Source organism: Rousettus aegyptiacus, unplaced genomic scaffold (assembly GCF_014176215.1).
Source record: "Rousettus aegyptiacus isolate mRouAeg1 unplaced genomic scaffold, mRouAeg1.p scaffold_m13_p_12, whole genome shotgun sequence".
Lineage (NCBI taxonomy): Eukaryota > Metazoa > Chordata > Mammalia > Chiroptera > Pteropodidae > Rousettus > Rousettus aegyptiacus.
The window spans coordinates 23384814-23411660 of record NW_023416287.1 but is presented as its reverse complement, the minus strand read 5'-3'; the positions used below and the strand labels follow the sequence as shown (position 1 = coordinate 23411660).

General features: G+C 50.6%; 1 protein-coding gene across 5 annotated transcripts; it reads left to right on the top strand.

The window, feature by feature from the left end:
- Positions 1-166: 166 nt before the first annotated feature.
- On the top strand, positions 167-26344 carry SIGLEC1 (sialic acid binding Ig like lectin 1). 5 transcript variants are annotated; one of them, XR_004953637.1, is made up of 23 exons: positions 168-297; positions 4688-4763; positions 5061-5420; positions 5676-5972; positions 7162-7428; positions 7769-8023; positions 9104-9403; positions 10014-10271; positions 11351-11683; positions 11953-12210; positions 12433-12735; positions 14098-14358; positions 14520-14831; positions 15306-15557; positions 15882-16151; positions 16241-16492; positions 16809-17111; positions 17343-17603; positions 18364-18666; positions 18937-19039; positions 19420-19492; positions 20029-23399; positions 24209-26344. XR_004953637.1 is itself a non-coding variant. In XM_016138411.2 (22 exons), exons 2-22 carry the CDS (start codon positions 4715-4717, stop codon positions 20086-20088), a joined length of 5130 nt encoding a protein of 1709 aa, XP_015993897.2. In that variant the 5' UTR covers positions 168-297; positions 4688-4714; the 3' UTR covers positions 20089-23547. The 5 variants fall into 5 exon arrangements, 4 of the variants coding, with proteins under 4 accessions (XP_015994033.2, XP_015993897.2, XP_036085494.1 ...); XM_016138411.2 differs by lacking the exon at positions 24209-26344 and having other exon boundaries at positions 20029-23547; XM_016138668.2 differs by lacking the exons at positions 168-297; positions 24209-26344 and having other exon boundaries at positions 3326-4763; positions 20112-23548.
- Positions 26345-26847: the final 503 nt, after the last annotated feature.

Below are 26847 nucleotides of genomic sequence, written 5' to 3'. Positions count from 1 at the left end.
GCCATTTCCGCTCGTTCAAGCCCCTTGGTGCCAGGCCATGCCAGGCGCCTTCCTCCGCCAAGGAAGTCTTTCCTGTGCTGTTATTGCACAAGGCCTGCAGCTGTCCCCTGACCAATCTCTGGGCTGGACATTAGAGCTGAAGCTTTGAGAAAAGAGGAAGCAGCTCCTGAGGCTGAATCCCTGCCCTTGGGGTGGTAAACCCCTGGGCAGCCAGCAGCACCAAGAGCTCTTGGTCCTCCTTCCCGTTCTTCTCGCCTGTGGTTCACCAGCCTTGCAGCTACTTCCGTTGTGGAGCAGGTACTCCCATCCCTGGGGCTGGAGGGCGAGTGGAGGGTTGGGAGCGGGGCTGGGCTGAGATTGGCTGGGGGACATCTGGTTGTGGGTGCTGGACTCCAAGCCATCCCAAGCCCGAGACACTAATTGAAGCTGTACTCATAACCCAAATGCCTTCACAGACCCAAATCTTCCCCAACCCACATCCCAATCCCATTCTTAACCACTGTCCTGACCCCTGCTCTGCCCAGCTCTGATCTCTGTTCCAACCCTACCTCCTTCAATTGTATCCCATCCCCAACCATTTACTAATTATCATCTCCACTGAGCTGCAACCCCGGCCTCACCCCTACCCCACAACCTCATCTCTCTTACCTCCTTGTCAACCCTAATTCCATTCCAAACTGCAGCCTAACCATCGCCTTCACCCCTGCTCAACTGCAGCCCAGCCTTCATTGTCCCCTCTCTCTAAGTCCAATCCCACAGCGCTTCATTTACCACCACTTCATTTACTTGAGCACAGGAACCCCAGGATAACTCGGAGAATGAGTGCTCAGGCTAAGAGCATTTATAGCCAGATGAAAATGTGAACTTTCTACTGTCCATTTCAAAGCCAAGAGACCTTATTTATGGATTATATGTCTATCAGAGTTAAATGTTTGGGACTTTCCACTATTGTGAAGATAACGTACTCCCAGAATTGCTTAGCTGTACCCTAGCTGCCTATCTATGGGGTCGAGCATTCCAGCTGGCTGGCTGTCACCCTAGTTTCTTCCTTCTCCAGCTTGATAGGGAAGTTGGGGAGAAGCCCTGGTGTTGGGAAACAGAAACTGAATCCTACATAGCTGCCTAGAGTGAAATTACCTCTGACTTTTCTTCCCTAGGCCAGACTTGGTCTCTGGGATTAAAGGTCAGGGACCTGGGGGCCCAGCATGCGCTCCTCAGCTGTCCTGGGACGCTTTGCCACACATAGACTTTACCCACTCACTTGCTTTCATTCAGGCAGCAAACATAGGTGCCTGCCATGTACCAGGCCACCCCATCCCAACTCTCATACAACATACACCATTTCTAGGTAAGAGTAGGGATTTTAAAACCCTGTCTTCAGACTTCCTGGGACTTGGGGACAGAAGAATGAATTTCAGAAACTTCTCGAAGTCTGTGGAACAATGCTCCCCCAAGTGGTCCTTGCCTAAGGGTGGGTTGCTTTAGGGCTGTGGCGCTCCCTGTCCCCTAATACATTCACCCCCTTTCCCAAGACCTACAATCACCCCTCTACCACCAGAGGGTGCTCGGTGCACACCAGGACAAGCAGCTCAACCCAAGCCTTTAACTCCAGGCTTTCAGAGACAAGGGTCTCCTTTATGGAGTCCTTCTTGCCCTTTCTTTTTCTAGGAAAGTTCTCTGGACTAAGGGTGGTCTTTGGGGTGGAACAGACTGAGCTAATAAGCTGGACTCTGGTGTGACTGATCCCCTTAGGTATTGGGACTGGGCTAAGTAAGTATACATGATGTGATTTTGAGTGATTCTAGAGAGGGCCCTCCCACACGCTCCATTCTGGGGTCGGTATGGCACCATTTCTCCACCATTAAGCTCAGCATTGCCGTTTCCAGGACCCAAATGGGAGCAGCAGGGAAGTTTGGGACGACAAACATATATCTTGGTGATATCCCAGTTGTAGAGGATTTGACCCTGATACCCAGTGTGGCCCTGAGCTCCAGGGCCACACCTGCCCCCAACCGTGCACAGTGGGCTGTCTTTCAGTCCAGCTTTCAGGTCATGGATCACAGCCTAGGCCACCATGAGCCTCTCTTGTGGCCAAAGACCAGGTGTAGAGGGTATGGATACATCTTCCTGGGGCAGGAGCAGGCTTAGGACTGGGCCCTGCTGACTGCTCAGCTCACTTGATAGCCACCAGCAGCAGCTGGGCCCCACCTGCGAGGCTGGTGGTCTGGGGGCTAGGAGCTGTCACCAGTTTCCTGTCCCCACTTCCAGCCTCCCCAGCCTTCCCCCTCACTCTGCCAAGTCAGCATTTAGGACCAGGAAAGACTGCAAAGTTGGCAACATGGGTCTTTGAATGTGTGTGTGGTAAAATAAACATAACATAAAATTTACTGCTTTAACCATTCTTAAGTGTACAATTCACTGGCATTATGTACATTCACAATATTGTGTAACCATCACCACTGTCTGTTTCCAGCACTTTCTCATCTTCTAACATAGATTCTTTACCCATTAAACATCCCTTTCCTTCCCTCCCTCCAGCCCCTGGCAACCTCTATTTTCCTTTCTGTCTCTATGAATTTGCCTATTCTAGGTACCACGTGTAAGTGGAATCATACGATATTGACCCTTTTGGTCTGCCTGACTTCACTTAGCATAATGTTTTCAAGGTTTATCCACGTTGTAGCATGTGTCAGAATTTTACTCCTTCTTATGACTAAATAATATTTTATTATACGGGTTTACCATATTTTTTTTATCCATTCATTTGCTGGTGGACACTTGGTCATTTCTACTTTTTGGCTATTGTGAATAACACTGCTATGAACCTGGGCGTACAAGTATCTGTTTGAGTTCCTGTTCTCAATTCTTTTGGATATATACCTAGGAGTGGAGCTACTGGATCACACAGTAATCTACGTCTGACTTTTGGAGGAACCACCCCACTGTGCCATTTTGCATTCCTACCAGCAGTGCACTGAGCTTGTAATTTCTCCAGATCCTCTCCAACTTTTATTTTCTGGCTTTGTTTGTTTTTTAATGGCTATTCTAATGGGTTGTATCTCATTAGGTTTTGATTTGCATTTCCCTAACGATTAACGATGTTGAGCATCTTTTCATGGGCTTATTTGCCATTTTATATCATCTTTACAGAAATGTCTATTCAAGTCCTAAGCCCATTTTGTGAATTTGGGTTGTTTGGATTTTTTGTTGTTGTTGAGTTGCAGGAGTTTTTTATATACATAGTTATTTATATGTATTTATATATATATCAATCCTTTATGTATGATATTAATCCAAGATACATGAGTTGCAAAGATTTTCTCCCATTCTGTGGTTTGTCTTTTTCATTCTCATAATAGTGTCTGTTGATGCACAAAGTTTTTAACTTTGGTCAAGTCTAATTTATCTATTGTTTTCTTTGCTGCTTGTGATTTTGGTGTCATTCTAAAGAAATCATTACCTAATCTTAGGTCAAGAAGATTTTCACCCATACTTTCTTCTAACAGTTGTGTAGTTTTACTTATATGTGTTTCTGCCACCTCTCCTCTTCAGATTCATATCTGCGGCCCGCCTTAGAGCCCCCATCCGCATGAGGTACACTCCATGGTAGAGGGTCTGGTTTCTTATGCCTGGTATACTGTAGGCAATTAACTCACGTTTGTGGGATTTGTGTTGTCCAGGGCCCTTGCGCCTCCTGTCACACCTACACTCACCCTGCCACCGGCTCTAAACCCCAAGGACCACACCTGTCTCTTGCCCACTGCTTTAAGGCCAGGGGAGCTCTGCAGTGCTGCAGGTCACATGTCCCCAGGCCCAGGCCCTGAAAAATGGATGCTCACAAGCTGCCAAGGACAAGTCAAGCAGAGCTGGCTCTGGGGTGGCTACCGGAACCCCAAAGGGGAAGTTCCAGCTAGAAACTACCTTCAAGCTGCACCTTGAAGACTGACTAAGGGTTTAGCAAGCAAAGACAATTTGTGGTAGGGACAGAACTGGTGAGCAAGAGAGCCCATGGGCAGATGGGACTGGCCCCAGTGTGGGTGTTTGGAGAGCAGAGAATTGGGGGCACGGCTGAGAGTAAGAAATGAGGACCTTTTAGGGATGTGTTGGGCCCACATTTCATGGGCAATGGGAAACCACAGAAAGTTATTGAGCAGGGGAGTGGCTATTAAAGGCAGCACTTAGGTAAGTTCTCAGTCAAGCCCCATTATGGCTCATAGTTGATAAGGCTGGAGGTAGGAAGACAAGTCTCAAGCCAGAAACTATCATTCTTACTGAGCACCTTGGAGTAAGTCTCTGGGTTCCAGTTCCTGTTGGCTTGGGTGGCAGGGAGGGGCACACTAGTGGGGGGAAAGGGAGACACAGCTGTTCATCTGCTCTGGAGCAGTGTCCTGGAGGGGCTAAGAAAGCAGAACTTGGGGTTGGGTCTGAAGACACGCAGAGGGCTTTCTGCTGCATGCCACCAAGTAAGAACATTCCTGACTGATGTGTGAGCTGTGAACGTGAGGTCCTGGCTCCCGGTGGCAGCTACCCCAGGGGTCCTCGGCAGCCCTGCCCTCTCACTGGGTTGGCCAGCATAGCATGAGGGGATACAAGACTGGACTCTCAGCAGGCCGTGAAGCTGAGACTCCCTGAAGTCCTTAGGAGACCCCAGTGTGTTTGACCAACACAGAGCACACTACCTTCTTAGGCACCAGAACTAGTACGAGAATCTGCTATGGGCCACCTGCTCCAGCTTCTCCACCTGGCTTCATCCATCTCAGCAGGTAAGCTTTGCTGGCCTTGCTCGTTTCACAGGGCTCACTTTGGTGAGTCCAACTCTTGCTGGCCCAGCATCCTGGACTGTGCCTGGTTACAGGTTTGGCCACTGAGGTTGAAGTCTAGGCACAGGGAGGTGGTGGCAGAAAGCAATGACCCTCCTTGGGGCACCCAGAGGGACTGTGTTGCTGGAATCAGGGTAGGGTTTGGGGGCCCATCTGGGGGCACCTTATATGGGGCAAATCTCAGGGCTCTGTGTTGACTCAAGCCTGCATTACTCTACTGTCTGTCTGTTCCTCCCTCAGTCCTGGCCTCATGGGGCGTCTCCAGTCCCGACACTGTGGAGGGTGTGAAGGGGTCCTGCCTCATCATCCCCTGTGTCTTCAGTTTCCCTGCCGATGTGGAGGTACCCCACGGCATCACAACCATCTGGTACTATGAACACTCGAGAAATCGGCAGGTGGTTCACCACTCAGGGGACCCCACGCTGGTGGAGGAACGCTTCCGCACCCGTGCCCAGCTGCTGGGGAACCCCAAGCACAAGGAGTGCAACCTGCTTCTGAAGGACCTGAGCCCCCAGGACTCGGGCTCCTACAATTTTCGCTTTGAGATCAGTGAGATCAATCGTTGGTTAGATGTCAAAGGCACTGTGGTCACTGTGGCAGGTGAGGAGCAGTGCAGTCTGTCTACTGCGTGGAAGGGACTGTCAAGCTGCTTCTGACCCAACCTTTGTCCTAAGCCTAGCCCAGCCCCAGCCTAGCCCCAGCCCTGTGTCCTCCATGCGTTAACCCAAATGAGAGTGGGGATAGAAAACAACCTCTCCTTCTCCTTGAAGCCCCCTGCCCCCAGCTGGAGTTTGCAGGGCAAGAGTTCTCAAGTATGGTGAAGGGGAGTCCTGACCCTTCTGTCTTTGTTCTCAGAGAACCCCAAAGTGCCCACCATTGCCTCGCCGTTAGAGCTTCGTGAGGGCACGGCAGTGGACTTCAACTGCTCCACTCCCTACGCATGCCCACAGGAGTCGATCAGCTTGGAGTGGCAAGGCCAAGACCCCACTCGCTCAGTCACCTCCAGCCTCCAGAAGCTCGAGCCCACAGGCATCAGACACCTGGAGAGCCTCACCTTGGCCCTGTCCTGGAAGGACCACGGCCAGACCCTGCGCTGCCAGCTTTCGGTGGTTGAATTTAAGACACAGGGCGAGATTCACCTCCAAGTGCAGCGTGAGTATGCTGGGTGCCACATCCTAGTTACCGAGCACACATCTGTGGCTCCCCTATGGAAACCAGTCCCTCTCCAGCCTGTAGCAACACAGCCCTAGTTCCTGGGTGTACTCAGACCTCCGGGGTGGGGCAGGTGGAGAGAGACTGCCAAGCATTAAGAGCTACGTTTAATGGCTTCCTTTCACCTCTTGTCCCTGAGGCCGGGTTGGGCACAGGAGTGGAGACACAAAGAGCCAAAGAGTTGGGGGTCAGGCAGCAAAGACTCTGGGATTTAGTCCAGCTCTAGAGGATGTTGGGAAGGGGGCCTAAGACTGCTCACATTCACCTTGATCAGGGTAACATCCAGACAAGGCAAAGAGGCCGTGGGAGAAAGCCCGAGTTTCCACTTGATTGAGCATATTTTCATCACGGTAAAACAGGGAGGCCTCTTCTAGAACAATCGCTGATCACAGGCATCTGGTGGCTGGCTCCACCATCCACTAGATGAACAGACTGGGCAAGTCACTTGCATCGCAGAGCCTCTGTTTTCTCATCCGTATGGGGAAGAGGCCACCTACAGTATTGTTAAATTTTAAAAAATACTAGTTCTTATCTCATAGAATTGTTACAAAATTAGAGGAGTGCTCGGCACATACTAAGCTCTCAAAAATATAAGCTTCCACTATTTTCATGTTTACATAGATTAAGCACTTGAAAATATTAGCCTTTATTAGCATATTTACACAGCAAGAGGCTTTGGAACAAGATTTAAAGAAATGTAGTTTCTTTGTATTGTTGCCCTCCTTACAAGTAGGCTAACCATTCTTAGAGCTCATTGACTCTGTCTTTGGCCCGGTCCATTAGGTGGTTGGTCCTTTACCAACAGCTGCCAGTGGCTGGCTATACTAGAACAAACAGTGTGGTACCCAGACCCCTAAATAGAATAGAGGGAAATGAACAGTGTCAGAGACAGAAAGCCCTAGAAGGCAGTGTGTGCTGGACACTAGGCCAAGCATTTCATTATTAAGTTCTCAGTGAAGAAGGAAGGAATCAGGAAGTCATCACAAGGTAGGGATAGCGCAGTCTTAGACAGGGGAACTAAGAGGACTGATGACTTATCTGGATGGGCCTCCTTAAGGCCGAGGTGAGAAGTGTGCCACCCCATGCTCACTCTGGCACCTTACCTGACACCCCCCATTGTGCCTTGCAGATGCCCCCAAAGGGGTGGAGATCCTCCTCAGCCCCTCGGAGGGGAACATTCGTCCAGATGATCCGGTCACACTCACCTGCCTGGTGAACAGCAGCTACCCCAAGGTCAACTCCGTGCAGTGGGTCAAGGATGGGATACGCCTCGAAACCCAGAGTCGTATGCTACAGTTGTCCCAGGCAGCCTGGGAGGATGCTGGCGTCTACACCTGCCAAGCTGAGAATAGTGTGGGCTCCTCAGTCTCACTCCCTGTCAGTCTACACATCTTCAGTGAGTCCTGGATGAGCCTGGGTCTTGACTAGAGGGCAAGGATGGGTCCTGGCCAGGAGGGCAGAGGGGAGCCAGGCCACGGTGCCTCCTAGGACATGGGTATGGAGTCCCAGCCTGGCTTCACACAGATGACAAACCTCCCTGGCAGGGTGGGATGTCAGGAGGATCCTGGTGAACAAGACAAAGAGGGTGAGGGCCAGTCCAGGATACTCCTCTGCAGAAGGGATGTGGTGTAGACTGTGCAGAGATTTAGGCTGAGAGGCTACAATCCTGAAACTCTGAGGGGTTGGGCCTGGAAGTTGGCTGGGTACCCCCAGTGTGCCCTATGTTGCCCCCGCAGCGGCTAAGGTCCAGGTGAGCCCAGAAGGTCCCATCCGGGAGAACCAGACGGTGACGCTGGCCTGTGACATGCCTAAAGAAGCACCCAGTGAGCTGCGCTACAGCTGGTACAAGAACCATGCCCTGCTGGAGGACGTCCACAGCCGCACCCTCCAGCTGCACGCGGCCACCAGGGCCGACACTGGCTTCTATTTCTGTGAGGTGCAGAATGCCCATGGCAGGGAGCGCTCTGGGCCCGTCAGCGTGGTGGTCATCCGTAAGTGGCCAGTGTGGGGTGGACACTGCCGGAGCTGGGCCAAAGGGTAGAGACCCTGTAGGAGAGTTAGGGTCCTGGGCCCAAGTAGCCTTGAGCTCTGCACACCTGAGCAAGGTTTTAACTTCCCTGGGCCACAGTTCCCTATTATTTTAAAAGTTTATTTTGAAGAGTACAAAGAATTATCATATGCCTTTCACTTAGGATTCCCCATTTGTTAACATTTTGGTACATTTTCCTTTTCTCTTTTAAAATACATATTATGTGTATGTGTATATATACACACATGCACACACATACATGTGTGTATAACACATGCACATAGAGGTGTGCATGTACGTACACACATTTTCTCTTCATGAAAACACACATATGTATATACTCTATTGGTATACATATACACATATATGTTATCTCTATCATCTATCTCTGCATTTATAGCCCTAAAGTTACAGACATGATGCCCTTTTACCACTTACTTCCTCAGCATGTTTTTTCTAAGTCATTTTCATATATAACCACAGCATAATGATCATAGTCAGGAAACTTAACATTGATACAAGACTATTATCTAATCTACAGTCCATATTTAAGTTTTACTAATTGACCCAATAATGTCCTTTATGGCAATTGTTTTTCTGGTCCAGGATCTAATCCGGATCCTGCTTTGCATTCAGTTGTCATGTCTCTTTACTACTTTTTGATCTGGGACAGTTCCTCAGTCTTTCCTTGTCTTTTCCGACATCGAAACGGGAAGATTACAGGCCAGTTGTTGCGTGAATGTCCCCTGGTTGCTCCGAGCCTGTGTGCTCGGGCAGGAGCGACACACACGTGCTGCTGTGTGTCTCGCTGCATCGCGTCAGGAGGCATGTGGCGTCAGCGTCCTGTCGCTGACAGCGCTCGCTTTGATTACTTGGTTGAGGTGCTATCCACTCCCAGGTCTCTTTGCCTGTGTTCTCATCTTTCAAGTAGGGTCCCTGATCCCCACTCGCAGGGTTGCAAAAGGGGTGCAGGGGTCATAGGCTATAAATGGGGATCCAGGGAGTGTCCCTGTCTGAGGGTGACAGGCCCTTCTCCACACAGACCCGCCCCTCGCCCCAGACCTAACTGCCTTTCTGGAGACACAAGGAGGGCTGGTGGGCATCCTCCACTGTTCCGTGGTCAGCGAGCCTGTGGCCACCCTGGTGTTGTCACACGGAGGACTTGTCCTGGCCTCCACCTCTGGCGACGGTGACCACAGCCCACGCTTCAGTGTCTTCTCTGCCCCCAACTTCCTGCGCCTGGAGATCCGAGATCTAGTGTCAGCTGACAGTGGGGAATACACCTGTACAGCCACCAACTCCTATGGGAATGTGTCCTCCACCCTGGACTTCCATGCCAATGGTAAGATGGCTACTGGGGGCTGGTGCAGGAAGCTCGAAGAGGAGGCCTGCTCTGGCCTCTTCCCCCTAGGAGTCCAGAGGGCTCGACTGAGGGGCTGAATTAGCCAGTTAGTAAAAATCACGTCAAAGACCTGGGCTATATACAGTCATCCCAACCCAGGAGGCCCCTGGAAATCAAGGCAAAAAGGGAAACATGGCAGGTTGTATTATTTCTTTTGTAAACATTCTGACTCCGAACTTTATGCATTCATTTGCTTTTTATTTATCAGGCATTTGGAGCAGGCTCTGTGCTGGGAGTCAGACGCAGGAGGCACGACAGAGGAGTAGGGTCTTCCAACTCTTGGTGCATGTGCTGCCCTTCTCTTATTCTGAGGCCGTGGCAAACATAGTTTATCAATCAAGCCAGGTTTTTGACATAAGCCTGGTTCCAGCTCAAAATTCTCCTCAATCGTGCTATACCTACCTACTATGAGTAGATCAGAATTAGAGTTCAAGGCATAAAACCCAGACTTACCTACAATTGTGTAGGAAGAGTGTGATGCTGGCGGTGGGTAGCATGGAGCCACAAATGTGCGGGGGAGCTGAGCCTTTCTTTCTTCCTCTTCTGCCAGCTGCCCGCCTCCTCATCAGCCCAGCAGCAGAGGTGGTAGAAGGGCAGGCAGTGACGCTGAGCTGCAGGAGTGGCCTGAGCCCAACACCTGACATCCGCTTCTCCTGGTACCTGAATGGAGCTCTGCTTCTTGAGGGGCCCAGCAGCAGCCTCCTGCTCCCTGCAGCCACCAGCAGTGATGCCGGTTCATACCACTGTCGGGCCCAGGATGGCCACAAGGCCAGCGGGCCCTCCTCACCTGCCGTCCTCACTGTGCTCTGTGAGCAGCCTCCCCACTGGCCCCTGCCTGCCTTGGGAAAGATCAGTCCACTGGGGTCCACCAGCTATCCCTACCTCCTCCAGGCCCACCTGACCCTGTCCTGCCCAGGGTCTAGATCAGGAGAGCTGCTGCAGACCTGGGCGCCATGGATCTCTCCACCCAGAGCTGAAATTTGGGGAACAAGGCTGAGGATTTCTCTACCTCCTCAACCTTTAATCCCAGTCCCTTTAGGGCCTCCTGGCCCTTGTCTCAAACTCACCATGGGCACCATGTCCAAGCTCTGTTCTGAGCTGGGGCCCGAGACACCACAGTCCTATATATGTGCACACATGCCCCGTGGGCTATGCCCTCACAGGCTCTGGAGACACAGAGGTAGAACCTTTCCACGCAAGAACTTCATCCTCTCATGGGTGATGCTTCGTATCAGCCCAAGGGGCCAACCAAAGTTCAGGGAACACTTAGCTACCAGAGGGCCTCCCCTGACATGCACAAGGGCAATGTCTTGGGACTGTCAGGAAGAGCAACTGCCTTTCAGGGGTTTTCTAGTGTCAGGGAGAGATCACATACGGGCCTTGGCTGATGAATGTCTTTGACCATCCATCTCCAGAAGCCTCTAGAAAGAGGGCATGTTAGGCATTCTCTATCATCACGGGAGCTGGCTTGGAAATCAGAGATATGAGGCAGAGAGGAACTTGGGAAAGGGATGGAGTGCAGAGTGGGAGCAGAGAGCAAGACTCGTGAAGATGGCTTATGTGAGTGCCTCGCTTAGGAGCACATGGGTGTTAGGCAAGCGACTGCTAGCCCACATGACGCCTTTATCCAAGCTAGAAAATGGCACTCCTCCCTCTGGGAAAGCTCAGTCCAGCACTAGGGCATAGCTTAGCACGAGGGGCATGGGCTGAATTCTTCCCACTCTGGCCTGGTTGTCCTTGTGCAATGCACAGCCTGCACAGCTGTTTGCAGCAGCTCTGGGCACATGCCTTTGTCCAATGTGTCCTGGGAGCCTGGCCAGCCTTGAGCGAACCTATGAGGCCCTGGCAGAGGCTGTGGATGAGTGTGCATGCTCTTCCTCCCTACAGATGCCCCACGCCAGCCCAAACTCACTGCCCGGCTGGACCCTGATGCTGCAGATGGGGCAGGCCGTAGAGGCTTTCTCGAGTGCCGTGTGGACAGTGACCCACCAGCCCAGCTGCAGCTGCTCCACAGGGACCGTGTGGTAGCTTCTTCCCTGCCATCAGGAATTGGCTGCAGCACCTGTGGGGGCTGTCCCCGGCGCATGAAAGTTGACAGAGCCCCCAACTTGCTGCGTGTGGTGATTAGAGATCCGGTGCTGGAGGACGAGGGTGTGTACCTGTGTGATGCCAGAAACACCCTGGGCAATGCCTCCTCCTCAGTGACCTTCAATGCCTATGGTGAGTCGGAGCAGGGAATGGTGGCACAGGGTCAGGGGCCACTACTCAGGACCCTATTTCTTTGCCACTCCTGGATCTAAGAGAATCTATCCAATGAAACCACCTTGTTCAGCAGTGGGTGTTGGCTTTCCTCTCCTACCCAGGGGGCACTCCAGAGGGTCACTTTCCTGCCCCCTCCAGGCTGGGAGGCTGGACCATTGGACCTGGGTTAGGGGAAAGCAGTCAAAGTGAGGCCTGTCTCAAATGAACCTGTGCTGCCTGCTCTCCAGCCACTGTACTGGTCATCACACCATCACACACACTGCCCGAGGGCACTGCAGCCAACCTGACTTGCAATGTGAGCCGGGAAGTCGACAGCGGCCCTGCCAACTTCTCCTGGTTCCGGAATGGGGCACTGTGGGCTGAGGGTCCCCTGGAAACCGTGACGCTGCTACCTGTGGCCAGAACAGATGCTGCCCTCTATGCCTGCCGCCTGCTCTCCGAGGCTGGTGCCCAGCAATCCGCTCCAGTGGTCCTGAGTGTGCTCTGTGGGTGATGGGCAAGGGCAGTGTTAGGCACTTGAGGGGACTGAGGGGGTGGTCTGGGAGGAACCAGGCTGGGTTTAGGTTGCAGGAGACAAGTATGTGGCTTGGGCATGGAAAAGGGCAGGCCTGGACTATGTGTGTGGAGCAGGCAGTGGGACATACTGTGGCAGCTGGGGTGTGGTGAGCTGGGCTCAGGGTGGCCTGAGCTCCCTACTGTCCCTGCAGATCCCCCAGACACTCCAAAACTGTCAGCCCTCCTGGATGTGGGCCAGGGACACATGGCTGTGTTCGTCTGCACTGTGGACAGTAGCCCCCTGGCCCAGCTGGCCCTGTTCCATGAGGAGCGACTCCTGGCCGCCAGCATGGGGCCCCAGCTCCCATCCCATGGCCGTCTTCGGGCCAAAGCCATGACCAACTCTCTGCAGCTAGAGGTCCGAGACCTGAGCCTTGGGGACTCTGGCAGCTACCGCTGTGAGGCCACAAATGTCCTTGGATCAGCCAACACCTCCCTTTTCTTCCAGGTCCGAGGTGAGTATTGGTCCCTCTAAAGATATGGTAGACCCAGATGCCTTGGGGGCCTCTCTGGCCAGGTTTTGGGCTGGGTTGTATGGAAATGTGAGGTCTTTTTCAGCCATGATTTGGGGACAGTTTCCAGCCAGCCAGCAGGAGGCCTCTCCTTGTCTCCAGCTAGATATTTTCAGTTGTAATAACTGTGGCAGTCACTAGGAGGCAGTGGCATTTGTACAAGGCAGCTTGCTTGGTTGGAGCAATATCTGACATATAACTTTTTTTGTAATAATATAATTTTGTCAGTAAGAATTTTCATACTAAACCTAACATATGTATATTATGCATATACATGTGTAATATATGCATATGAATATGATGTGTGTATGTACACACATATATACATATATATACATATGCAAGAATATATTCCTATTCTTCATTAATACACACACACACACACACACACATAAAAATCCTCCCTCTGTGAGTAAGCCAGAAAAAGGGAAAGAATATTCACAATGCTGCAAAGCCCAAAGAAAAGTGCACAATTTTTCTTCCACAGTAACATTAATTTTTGAACATTTTCATTGGACCCCAGTTCTATACATCTTTTATTTATCATAGCAATTCCACAGGCAGAGAAATTGAGGGTCAAAGCTTTAGGAGCTTGTGCATGATCACATCACATGACTAGAAGGTGGCCCTGGTCCCAGACACAGCCTGTGTTCTCACTCACCACTCAGCTGTCCCTCCTTCTCACTTCTTCCACACTGGTCCCCTCTTGCCTCAGACCCAGGAGGAACTAGGGACTGCCCTTTGCCCAGTCCACAGTTCCTGGGCTCTCATGACCTGGAGCCTGGGTGCAGAGATGAACTGGAAATGGTTGGAGAGAACTCAAGATCACACAGCTACTAACTTCCCCTTCCAAGCCCTTGGCCACCCATGCTGAGTCCAGCTCATAATCAGGACAATGGCCTTTGCCATGACCTAAATCCTTCCCATTTTAGTGTCAAACTAACATTTGGGTCAAACTAACATTTGTCAAGAGCTAACACATGCAGGTGCTGCGCCCGGCGCTGTGCTGCAAATCATACAAACCAGGCCCTCAAGAGGTTCACCCTCTGGTAGGCAAGAAGTGATTGGCAAAGCAAAACCATAACTCAAGGTGGCAGTTGGTGACTGCCAGGACAGACCCATGCCGGGTAGTCGCGGTCAGAAGAAGTGGAGGTATGGAGGTGAATTCGGCAGTGGTCTGGTGCCGGAGCCATAGCTCCAGGTCACAGGGCTTGGGCCATGCTGTTCTGGTGTGGATGCATACCCAGCCCCAGATGTGGGAGGGGCTGGCGGGGGCCCTCACTTACTCTTGATTTCTCCCTGCAGGAGCCTGGGTCCAGGTCTCACCATCGCCTGAGCTCCAGGAGGGCCAGGCCGTGGTCCTGAGGTGTGAGGTACCCACAATGGCCCTAGAAGGGATCTCATATCGCTGGTATAGGGATGGCCAACCCCTCCAGGATTCGACCTCGGCCACACTTCGTTTTGCAGCGATAACTACGAACCAGGCTGGGGCCTACCACTGCCAAGCCCAGGCCCCAGGCTCAGCCAGCACAAGCCTGGCTGCCCCTGTCAGTCTCCACGTGTCCTGTAAGTGTTTTCATCCCATGCATGTTTCTTGGAGGGGGATGGAGCCAAGAGCATGGCTGAGGGAGGGGATGCTGAGCCCCTGGTCTTGGGCTCTGCCTCCATGAGAGAGCTTCAGATGAGGGACCACCTGGCCAGACCCTGACCAGTCCCTGCTTGTGTAGATGCCCCACGCCAGGCCATGCTCACCACCCTAATGGACACCGGCCCTGGGCGACTGGGCCTTCTCCTGTGCCGTGTGAACAGTGACCCTCCAGCCCAGCTACGTCTGCTCCATGGGGACCGCCTGGTGGCCTCCACTCTACAAGGTCAGGGGGAACTTGCAGGCAGTTCTCCCCGGCTACAGGTGACTGTGGCCCCCAACATACTGCGCCTGGAGATCCACAATGCAGTGCTGGAGGATGAGGGCGTCTACACCTGCGAGGCCACCAATACCCTGGGCCAGACCTCAGCCTCGGCCAGTTTCGATGCCCAGGGTCAGTGTGGGTGTGTGAGTTTGTGCGTGGGTGGCTCTTTTAAGGAGGAAGAAGGTTGGAGAGGGTTCTGGAAGCCTGAGGTATAGGCAAAAAGGCTGAACATAAGGACGGTCCCCATTTTCACCCTTCTTAAGGGCAGCAGTCTCTAAACTTGGGTTTCATGGAAGAGCCTTTATTAAAAATAGAATTTACATGGCTGCCCAGTGGATAAAACTAATCAGAAAGGGAGTATTCAAGGAGAAACCACAACAGGGCCAGGGAAGCCTGTATCCTCCTGTGTGCCCCCAGCTAGGGTCAGGGAGGGTTCTGCAGAACTCTGCTTGGGAACACCTGAGAGTTGATGAGCCTTTTCCAAAACTCCACCTCTGAGCCCCATTTACAGGTAGGCCACCTCCCAGAAGCCAAGAAACTTCCCTCCCTCATGGAGAAAAGTGGCTTGTTTTACATAGCTTCATGTCGTCCTTCTCTCCCCAGCCGTGAGTGTGCAGGTGTGGCCCAAGGACACTGTGCAGGAGGGGCAGCTGGTGAATCTGACCTGTGTTGCATGGAGTACCCACGCAGCCCAGCTCACCTACATGTGGTACCAGGATGGGAAGCAGCGCCCAGGTGCTCACTCCATTTCCCTGCCCAATGTTACAGTCACGGATGCTGCCTCCTACCACTGTGGTGTGGTGGCTCCTGGCCAGGCACCCCGCCTCTCCAGACCTGTCATCTTGGATGTCCTCTGTGAGTGTGGTTGGGGGCAGGGTGGAGCTAGAAGGCATGACAGCAGCCTGCAGGGATCAGGGCATGGCCAGAGCCCCATGGGTGTCCAACCCAGAAACCTAGTACACACACTCCTCTGGCTGAGGGAGCACTACACAAGGAGCATTAGAGTTTGGGGGCTATGAGGATTCATCCTCTTTGGGTAGAGCAGCCGTGCCCCAGATTGGGCAAGCGGAGGTCCTTTGGGTGGGAGCCAGACCCCACCTGGTTTGAATGTCGCCTGCAAACGGGCCTCCTCATGGCTGTGGTCTCTCAATAACGTCTATGCCTTTCGTGCTCCTGCAGATGCACCCCGCAGCCTGCGCCTGACCTACCTCTTGGAAAGCCATGGTGGGCGACTGGCCCTGCTACTGTGCACTGTGGATAGCCGCCCACCTGCACAGCTGGCCCTTAGCCATGCTGGCCACCTTCTGGCCTCCTCAACCACAACCTCTGTACCCAACACCCTGCGCCTGGAGCTGTGGGAGCCTCGGCCCAGTGATGAGGGTCTCTATAGCTGCTCTGCCCGCAGTCCTCTGGGCCAGGCCAACACGTCTCTGGAATTGCAGCTAGAGGGTGAGGCAGGGCCCAAGTCAAGGCCACCAGGTGTGGGATCAGCTGTGGTGTCTGGATGGATCCAGTTGACCCTGGCCTTCTTGGCACAGGTGTGCAGGTGATCCTGGCTCCGTCAGCCGATGTACCTGAGGGGGCTTCCATCACAGTGACCTGTGAAGACCCTGCTGCCAGCCCACCCACCCTCTATACCTGGTATCACAACAGCCGTTGGCTGCAGGAAGGGCCAGCCGCCTCCCTCTCTTTCCCAGTGGCTACGCGGGCTCACGCGGGCGCCTACTCCTGCCAGGTTCAGGATGCCCAGGGCACACGCAGCTCCCGGCCTGCAGCCCTGCAAATCCTCTGTGAGCAAAGATTCCTGGCTGGGAGCATCCAGGGTGGTGGAGGGCCCTTCTGAGCCCTGGTGGGGCGGGCATAGGACTACAGGGGGCTGAGGAATGGGCACTTGGGGAAAGAAGGACATAGGTGTTGAAGAAAGAGACCCTGGGTCCTTGGGAACCCTGCCTGGAGGAATCTGCCCACAGGACTCCTGAGAGGGTGGCACTTCCAGAAAAGGACTATTTGTCCAGAGGCTTCAGCCTCACCAATACCAGGAGGGTGGACAATGGACAGTATAGGGTTTTCAAGCAAAGCCCTTAACTATGCCCTGCCCTACCCCAGATGCCCCTCGGGACGCTGTTCTGTCCTCCTTCTGGGACTCGAGAGCCAGCCCCATGGCTGTGGTGCAGTGCACTGTGGACAGTGAGCCACCTGCCGAGCTGACCCTGTCCCATGATGGCAAGGTGCTGGCTACGAGCCACGGGGTCCATGGCTTGGCCCTGGGGACAGGCCATGTCCAGGTGGCCCGCAACGCCCTGCGGCTGCAGGTGCAAGACGTGCCCTCAGGTGATGAGGACACCTACGTCTGCACGGCCCACAACTTGCTGGGCTCAGTCAGCACCACAGGACAGCTACAGGCAGAAGGTGAGCAGGTGAGGGGGGAGGAGAAGGGCCTCAGGTGCTGTGGGGCTGGAGTCAGTGTCAAGGGGGGCTGGCTGGCCTGGAGTGAGAGATGTAGCCCTGCACAATCTGATGGAAGAGGAACAGTTCCCACTGCAGGGGGGTGCCTCTCAGATCCCACTCAGATTCTACCCAGAGGCTCTGGCTCCCAAAGGCCTGCAGGTTCCCCACCACCTCCTGGTCCTTGGCCTGCAGGTGTGCGTGTGGTGGCCGAGCCAGGCCTGGATGTGCCAGAGGGTGCGGCGCTGAACCTGAGTTGTCACCTTCCTGGTGGCCCCCGGCCCTTGGGCAACTCCACCTTTGCTTGGTTCTGGAATGGCCGGCAACTACATTTGGAGCCCGTGCCCACCCTTGCCTTCTCACACGTGGCCCGAGCCCAAGCTGGGATGTACCACTGCCGGGCCGAGCTTCCCACTGGGGCCACCACCTCTGCTCCAGTCATGCTTCGTGTGCTCTGTGAGTGACACCACCTAGTCTCCCCATATCTCACATGCTCACCTCAGGTCTTCCTCTTCTTCTGTCTGCAAAGGGTCAGGGCTTTACAGGTATGGAGTTTGGGGTTGGAAGACCCCACCGATGGACGGACGGCTTGGTTTCTTCATCTGCAAAGCATCAGTCCCCTCGCCTAGTGAGGCATATAGAAGATAAAGTACACGGAGTGCCTGATACACAATAGGTCTTCATCAGTCTTGATCCCTACTCCATTTTTCACCAGGGCCCAATGCTGTATCAGCCAACTATTGATGCATAACAAGTCAGCCCAAAACTTAATACTTAAAATGACAACTCTTTTATTTGCTCATAATTCTGTGAATCAGACATTTGGGCTGGAATCAGCTGGGCAGTTCTTCCGTTGGTCTCCCTTCATGTGGCTACAGTTGTCCAGTGACTGAACTGAAGCTAGACAGTCTAGGATGGCTTCACCCTTATGACTGGTTGTGGGGGCAGGGCCACATGCGTCCAGCAGGCTGGCCTGGGCTTCCCACATGATGGTGTGCCAAGGAGAGCAGAAGCTGTGAGCACTCTTGAGGTCTAACCCTGAAGTTACACAATGTCACTTCTTCTGACTTCTAGTGGTCAACGAGAGTCACAGATTCAAGGAATGAGGATATAGGCTCTTAATGGGAAGAGCTGCAAAGTCACATTACATGAGTACAGGGAGGGGAGGAATTTGTGGTTGTTTTCTACAATTACCATACTTCTTGTCTTCCTACAGACCCTCCCAAGACGCCCACCATGACGGTCTTTGTGGAGCCTGAGGGTGGCGTCCAGGGCATCCTGGACTGCCGAGTGGACAGCCAGCCCATAGCCAGCCTGACCCTCCGTCTTGGCAACCGGCTGTTGGCCACCAGCCAGGCTCGAGGTGTTCCAGCTGAGCCGCACATCCACATCTCGGCCACCCCCAATGCCTTGAGGATGGACGTTTTGGAGCTGAGGCCCAGTGACCAGGGGGAATACGTGTGCTCTGCCTCCAATGCCCTGGGCTCTGCCTCTGCCTCTACCTACTTTGGAACCAGAGGTGAGGAAGAACTCCATCTCCCAGGCTGCTCTGCACAAGGCCCTGCCCTCAGGTCCAAGGGATTCTTCTGAGGTCTTCCCTAAATCCCTTCAGTGGTAATTAGTTTGTCTGTGTAGTCCTCTAGTGGTTGCTTAAAGCTCCTTTGCATGGGGAAGCTCCTGAGATAAAGTGAAAGCTAGAAAAATATTTCATCTTGGGTGGGGTGCCTTGGGAAGGAGCACTGCAGGCCTGGAGCCATAGCTGCTCCCTAATCTATACTCTGTGTTCCAGCCCTGAGCCGCCTGCATCAGTTCCAGAATCTACTCTGGATCCTAGGGCTGGTGGCGGGTCTTCTCTTCCTCCTGTTGGGCCTGGGGGCCTGCTACACCTGGAGGTGGGTCAGGAGCTGGAGGGTAGATGGAGCCACCTCTTCCTTCTCTCTTTTTCCAATATTCCCCATGTCCCTCCTGCCAAATTCACAGGCCCCATACTTCCTAGTCTGTCTCCCTCCCTCCCATGTTCCAAATTTGGGAATCCCTTCTAGAATCATCTCTAAATCCATCTTGCTGTAGTTTTTTTTTCTTTCCTTATCTCTACCATTTTTATGCTGAAGAAACAGCTGGGGAGGAAACAAGGTAAGGTACCCCGCTTCCCACAGTGCTTCCCCACTGCTCAGTGCAGTGAGCAATCTGGGCACAAGCATGTGGGGTGGGGGAAGGGAATGGGGGCAGGCAGGGAGGGGGAGGCTCTCTGACTCCACTCTTGCCCTTGTAGAAGGAGGCATTTTCATAAGCTGAGTGTGGGCGAGACTTCCATGGAGATGGCGTCCCAGAAGGACACCGTACAGGTATCTATTCCCCATGCAGGCCCATGCAGACATAATGCTAGGCTACCCCACAGCACAGAGCTGGCCCTTAGAGGCTGCTCTCATTTAGAGACTGGTACCTCGGGCTAAGGAAAAACTGAGGCGAGAATATAGAGAACCAGGGCCCCTTGAAAAGACAGGGGGAGCCACACTCTGACCGGACCAGAGAGAAGCCATGTGTTTGCCATGTGGCTGGCTGGATTCTGAATGTAGCCACAACACCTCTATTTCCAAGACACATCTCAGACCACAGGACCCCATCTATGTTTTGGGCTCTGTCTTCCCTACTGTTGAGTCTGTCCATCATGTGGGCAGGGGTGAAAGCATGTTTCCCTTCCCTGGTGATGTGCCCCCTTCTGCAGATGATCCATTTGGTGGGCCAGGCATGCACATTCTCACCAATCTCCTTGGGACTCCTACTCAGGGCTGGGGACCTGGGGGACTGCCCTCCAGAGTTAGGGTTCAGGTGATGTCTGCTCCCAGAATCCTCCTGTGACCAAGGTTTTCTCTGTGGGAAGCCTACTGATCCTGAAACAGCCACATTTGGAACCTCATCCTGTGCTCCACTCCTGAGCTGACCTGTGGCATCGCCTGACCTCAGGAGGAGGAGGTTACTAGAATCTGTGATGACTTGGGCCTCGTAAACAAGGCGGCACTGGATCCTGCCTGCCTCTGTGAAAACAGCTCTGTGACATCTGACTTTCTGTGACCTGGTTCCAAACCTCTTGCCCCCAAGAAAAATGTGTTGTGAGAGGAGGAGGTGAATCTCAATCTACCCAGGAGGGTATTGACCCTGGGGGATGCTGAAGAGAAATAAGTTGATCTCTTTCTCTTTTCTCTGGATCTCATCTCTCCATTTATCTTCCAATGCACTTTCACATCTTTCTCCTCCAAACCCACCCTGGACTTTTTGAATGGATTAGAAGAGGAGCTTTCTGCTTCATCAGGGGCTGGTCAACGCACTCTGTACAAGATAGAATATAAGTTGGCTGCCTAACAAGAGACCAAATACAGTAATTTTAACATAAGAAAATTTTATTTTTCTCTATCATATTAGTCTGGGTATATTATGGTAGTTCAAGGTATTGGAGCTCTGGATCCTTTTATCTTATTTTTATCCATCCCTAAAATGTTGCCTTTGATTATGAGGTTCACAATGACCCCACTGTGTTCACATTTTCTCCAGCAAGAAGAGTGGAAGTTGAAGGTACACCCATTCCCATTGTGGACACAATCCAGAAGGTATACATGTCACATTCACTGTCCATTGGCTAGAGTTCAATCATATGGTCACTTCAAAGCTGCAAGGGATTCTGGGAAATGTAGTTTTTATTTCATTTCCAAAAAACTGCCCACTATGGACTCATCCTTGAGACATTTGACACTGTTGAGAATGTAGCCAGAAGGACATATTCTGTCTCAGTGCCCATCCACTGGGGGCACGCCCTGGTCATGGGCTTGCTGGAGAAGGTAGTTCCTCTCACACACTAAGACTGAGGACATCAAGAAGGTTTGGTGGTCCCTAGAGAGAGGGCATGCCAGGCAGTAGGGTTGCCCTAGAAGAAGAGGTACCCTCATTCTTACCCCCCACTTCACCCCCACCAACAAAAAGTGCGGGGAGCAGACACGATGCCATCAGTAGCCTTGTTTCTGCCTCAGGTGCAGTTCTTTCCATGATCCAGTGAGTTCAGTTCCTCTTCTTGGAGGCTTGTACATCAGGGGGTGTTAAGATGAACGAGGGTCACCAAGGAGGAGTGATTTGCTTCCAGGAAGTCAGAGCTTGAGGGGAGCCAATTCTTGGGTAGTCTAGTGAATCCTCTAGTGGTCTGGTGACAGACAGATGGTGGGAGGAGGCCACCACTCTAGGATTTAGGTAAGAAATATGAGGAATATAGGAACTTATAGGTTGGGAAGAAATTCGAAACCAGGTGAGCTCCATGGAGCCATGGCTGGGATCCTTCCTGGTCCCAGGTTCCATTCCTTTCAGTGCCTGCTTGCCAGACTCTTCCTGGGAGCCTGTCTGGCATGTCTTCCCAATAAACGATCACCCTATGACATAACTGGAGTGAGTCACTTTCTTGCTATCCAAACGCTGGACTGGAGCACAGAAGATACAAATGTGAGTGGGAGGCTGCCTGTGAGTGCAAATTATATACATTTACTACAAACTATCTGTGATCAAATAATTTGTTCTCCTTCCTGCTCCTTGAGGGTCTGGGGGCTGCTCACCTCTTCTGCCCACACGACCAGCACCATGCTTGGCATGCAGTAGGTGGGCACTTAGTAAGCCCCGGTTTCTCTATATTGTTGTCAAGTGGGAGGGTGGAAAGTGTAGGTTAAATCCAGAGGTGGAACACAGAGAGAGCAAGCCCAAAGCAGCCAATATTTTGGAGCTGTCTGGGGAAGAGAGCTTGAGACGCAGACCACAGATGGTCACAGAAGGGTTGGCGACTGGGAGATCTGGGAACGTTCAACTTGAGAGTCTTTATCTGCTTCTGTGTATCTCCAAGGGGGTGTAGGTCCATCTGGGATTAGAGGGTTCTTCTCAGAGGGGTTTGTTGTGTTTACCCCTATTGGTTTGAGGAATATCAAGAATTTAAAAATAAATTTTTAATTCAAGCGTAACACACATACAGAAAATTGCACCCATTAGAAGTATAGAGCTCGATGAATTTTCAAAGCCAACACATCCCTGTAACCAGCTCCCAGATCAAGAAACAGACCATTATCAGCACTCCAGAGTCTCCCTTGTGACCTCCTCCCAGTCACAACCTCCTGACTTCTCACACTATAGATTTGATTTGCTTGGTTTTAAACTTTATACAAATGGAATCAAGTTGTACAGAATATATGACAACTTGGAAAAACTGTTTAATTATCTATTAAAGCTAAAATATTCCTGCCCTATGACCCTGAAATTCCCCCTTGGTATTTACTCCAAAGGATTAAAGGTTTCTGTACAATGTGAGAGTGTACTAGAATGTTCACAGTAATGCTACTCATAATAGCCCCAAACTGGAAACAACAAATGCACATCGACAATAGAATGGATAAATGAATTGTGCTATGTTCACACAATGGAATATTATACAGCAGTAAGAAGGAGCTACAACTACACATATTATAGCCAATTGGTCCCAAACATAACGTTGAGTGAAAGGAGTCAGACGCTAAACAGTGTAGACTGCATGATTCCATTCTCACGATGTTTAAGGACAGGCAAATCCAATCAATGGTGATGCAAGTCAAAACAGTGGTTACTTATGTGGGAAGGTTGTGATTGAGAGGGACCACAAAGGGACCTTCAGTGTGCGGAGTGTATGTTGTTTCTTAGTATGGGTGCAGGTTTTATGGGTATGTTCACTTTGTAAAATGTCATTGAGCTGGGTACTTAGGAAATGCACGTTTTTCTAAAAAAATACACTTAATTACATTTAAAATAAATCACCCACCCATTATATTGGATGTTCAGGACATTCTACTCAAGTTATAGTTGATTATACAATATTTTTAAAGCACCCCCTTCACTTTGCAAAGGGACATCATTTTCCCCGTTAAATGCACCAGACCCTTGACTACACCTTGGGTGCCCTGCATTCACACATGTGACTTTTTCTGATGCACCCAAGCATTGGCTTGTGACCACTAGGTGCCACCTGGAACATCTCCATGGGCCAGAGTTGGCAGCGCCATCCTTGGACACCCTGTTCTGGGTCACTCTTCAGGATGAGCCCTGTTTACAGATGGTGGGTGTTGCCCATTACATTAGCACTTCAAAGATTTAACTCTCATTGGTTTGCCTTCTTTCCAGAACACTTCCTGATGCTCCTCTGGAGAGTGGCACCAGCAAGGCATTTGATAAATCACCTTTCCCAAGGTTTGTTATCAGGTATGAACACTGAGCTTGTTATAAGGTATGAACAGTGGCACTTCTAGGATTCATCTTCCTCAACTTCAGCCCAACAGCCCTATCCCTTCCTTTGCAACTTCCAAATGTAAATAAACAGTTGCTCTGATTTTCAGCAGAAAATTCTTCTGCTGTGCTTGGACATAGCTCATCTGGGACATAGCTCATCTGAGAGTAGTCACTTGGCAAGGATGACTCCAATCCCCACACAGCTCTTAGGCTACATATCTCCCTCATTTTATCAGCACTAATTGTGTGCCAGGCCCTGTGCCAGGCAGTGAACAAAAGATAGTTCTAGACCCATGAAGCTCAGGGTCCAGGAGAGAGAGACAACGGGTAACTATAATGCTGTGTGAAATGTGGTGCAGTGAGAAGTATAGTTCAGGGAACACTAAACAGGCTTTGGGTCCAGGAGGACTCCTCGACAAGGAGACAACAGATAAAGCAACGGTCTGCACTATGAATAGGAGTTCGCCAGTTGGCTGTATTCTTGCCAGAGGAGAAGTCCATGCTGATGTCCTGCCTTCTTCTCTCCCTGATGTCCACACTGAAGCCTCCCCCTCCACGTTCAGAGTCTGGTGACTCTGAGGTCTGTGCTGCTTTCCTGGTCCCCAGCTTGTTTGGGGCTCGAAACACCTTCAAGTCCTCACTGGCCCTACCAGGACTCATATTTGATGTTGTTCTGTCCCTGTGATTTCTGGAGCTTTCTTAGTTGCCTCTCTTCTTCCTCTTCAGGACTGCTTTCTTTACCATGGTTGAAAATACTATCTTCATAATTTCCCCTTTCTCAGGATTTATATTCTCTTCTGGAATCTCCAGATGTGCTCCTGGTTCAAGATAGAAGCCTGAGTCTCTCTGTCTGCCCCTGGTCTACCCTACATCCTACCCGAACTAAAGCACAGACAGAAAAATGGTCACTGACTACATACAACAGGTTGCCTTGCTCTCTTCCCCCTGGCTCATCCAGCACAAGGATCAGGGAATTCTGTCCTGGAGGGGTGGCCTCTGCTGCTGTCAGCACCATCGTGACCCCATTTAATCATCCACAGGGAGAGGGGTTGATGCCTCTTCAGCCTGTCTACACTGGAGCTCTCAGCATGATTAAAGCCATCTATGTCTGTATTAGGTTTTATTCCCAAGATGAGATTCACGTGCAAGTGATTTATTAAGAACATGCTTCCATGGGAGACCAGTACAGGGGTGTAGGGAGCAGGACAGGCAAAGAGAAGTTAAGGACACATGTATTTGAATGTCCATAGCAGCAATTTTTGTAACATCTCAAAACTAGGAACCATTCAAATGTCCAGCGACAGTAGAATCGATGGGGGAAAAATGTGGTTACATTTACACAATTGAATATTACCCAGCAAAGAATCTAAATGAACTAAAGCCTTGATACATCTCAGAACCTGGGAAAAATATGTGCAACTCATGCTGTATACAAAGAGTTAAATACCCTTGCATATAGAGTTCCTTCAAGTTAAGAGAGACCAACAAAATTTTTCAAAATGGGTTGTGAATATGAACAGGCAATTCAGGGAAAAGGAAATGCAAACGGTTCTTAAATATTTGAACAAATATTCAAACTCACTTGTGAGAAAAATGCAAATAAAGACCACACTTTCGCTTTCACGCTAGCAAAAATCTGTTTGATAACTATATTGAGTAAGGTCGTGGGAAAATGGGTACTCCAGATATTTCTGGTGCAATTATAAATTGGCACAGATTGGAGGGCAATTTAACTGTATCTACACAAATCATAAACACACATATCCTTTGACCCAGTAGTCTCATTTGTAGGAAATCGTCTCACAGATAAATTTGTGCATAAAATTATCCATCAAAGTGTTACCTGCACCCTGGGTTCTCACGATTTCCCAGAATGGAAATCAAGAGAGACTAGCATAAGAAAGTTCAGCCAAAAGGCAAAGGTTTATTAAGCTTGTGCAGAAAGGAACCAACATGGAGAAAGAAAAGGTTTGGGTGGCTCCTGGAGAGAAATTGGCGTTTTAAAGGGATCTAGGTGGGTAAAAGCTATGTCTAGACATGTAAAGGTGGAGGTTTCTTGGCGCCTGCGCAGTGAGACTATATGCTTCTCCGTGCGTTACTTGTGTCATAAGTGTGGTAAATCTCCTCCCCTAGGCTTGCTTTTCGGTATTTAAATTAGGGAAAAATCACCTTAGGGACATGCTTGGGCCTTATTGCATATGTGCGGTGACAGGGAAAGTCCCTTGTTGCTGGTATGCCTCCCAAGGCTCTTTGATGCTGGTTGGTGGTGGTACCCTAGTATGGATATTCTTGTGAAACTTAGCACGCTCCAGCAGCTGACCTTTCTGACTAACTCAACAATGGTAAGTTGCTCTCCTGTCTCAATAGCACTGTTTGTAATAGCAAAGGGATTAGAAACTATATGCCCAAGAGGAAACGGATGAATAAATGGTGGCATTCAACTATAAAAAATGATGAGGATGTTGCACACCCACTAGAATGGCTAAAATTAAAGAGATTGACAACACTAAATGTGGGAAGTAGAGGAACTAGAACTCTCATACATTGCTAGTGGGAATGTAAAATGGTACAGCCCCTTTGCAAAAATTAAATTATGTTTTTACCATGACCTGGCAATTCTACTTGTAGGTATTTGCAGATGAGAAATGAAAACATCTGTCCATACAAAGACTTTTACAGAAATTTTGTAGCAGCTATATTTCGAAGAGCCCCAAACTGGAAAAGAACCCCAGTGTCTAACTGGAGACTAGAGAAATGCTTTCCTCATACCATGGAACTACAGAAGAACAGATGACTGATACATGAAACGATGTAAATGAATCTCAAAAACAAAAAAGAGGGAAGGAAACCAGACACAAAAAAATACATGTTTTATGGTTTGGTCCTATGAAGTTCTAGAATATGGTAAAACATCTATAGACAAAAAGCAGATCAGTGGTTGCCTGGGGTGGGGGGTGGGAGAGACTGTTGTATGCAGACTGTGATTTTGATTACACAGGTGTATACGTTTATTAAAACTCATCTAACTGTACATGTTATATAGATAGATTTTATTGTATTATACTTTAATAAAGTTGATATTAATACTAATAAAGTAACAATAATAGAGTAATTGTAATAATCATAAAATAGTGCTAATGAGACCACTCTAAATACACTGATACCAAATGAAGGTTCTTCAAGGTGTATTAAAGTGAAAAAAAAATCAAGGTGCAGAAGAATGTTTAGAGAAAAAATGTCTGTGTTTTCTCAGATATGCGTGAAATAATCTAAAAGCCTATACAAGAAGCTAATAATAGTGGCTTCCTATTGGGGGATGTGGGCTGAGAGGATGGAGACGGAAGAGCGAAGGATGGTCCCTAAACATCTTACCATACTTTTCTGATGTTTGAATCACGCGAACATAGATTTCTCTGGCTGC

Coding starts and splice junctions, on each gene's coding strand:
- SIGLEC1 (XM_016138668.2), top strand. CDS start 4,715: ATGGGCCACCTGCTCCAGCTTCTCCACCTGGCTTCATCCATCTCAGCA. Junction 12,211..12,432: donor AGTGGTCCTGAGTGTGCTCT/GTGGGTGATGGG, acceptor CTGTCCCTGCAG/ATCCCCCAGACACTCCAAAA. Junction 14,832..15,305: donor GGCCAGTTTCGATGCCCAGG/GTCAGTGTGGGT, acceptor TTCTCTCCCCAG/CCGTGAGTGTGCAGGTGTGG.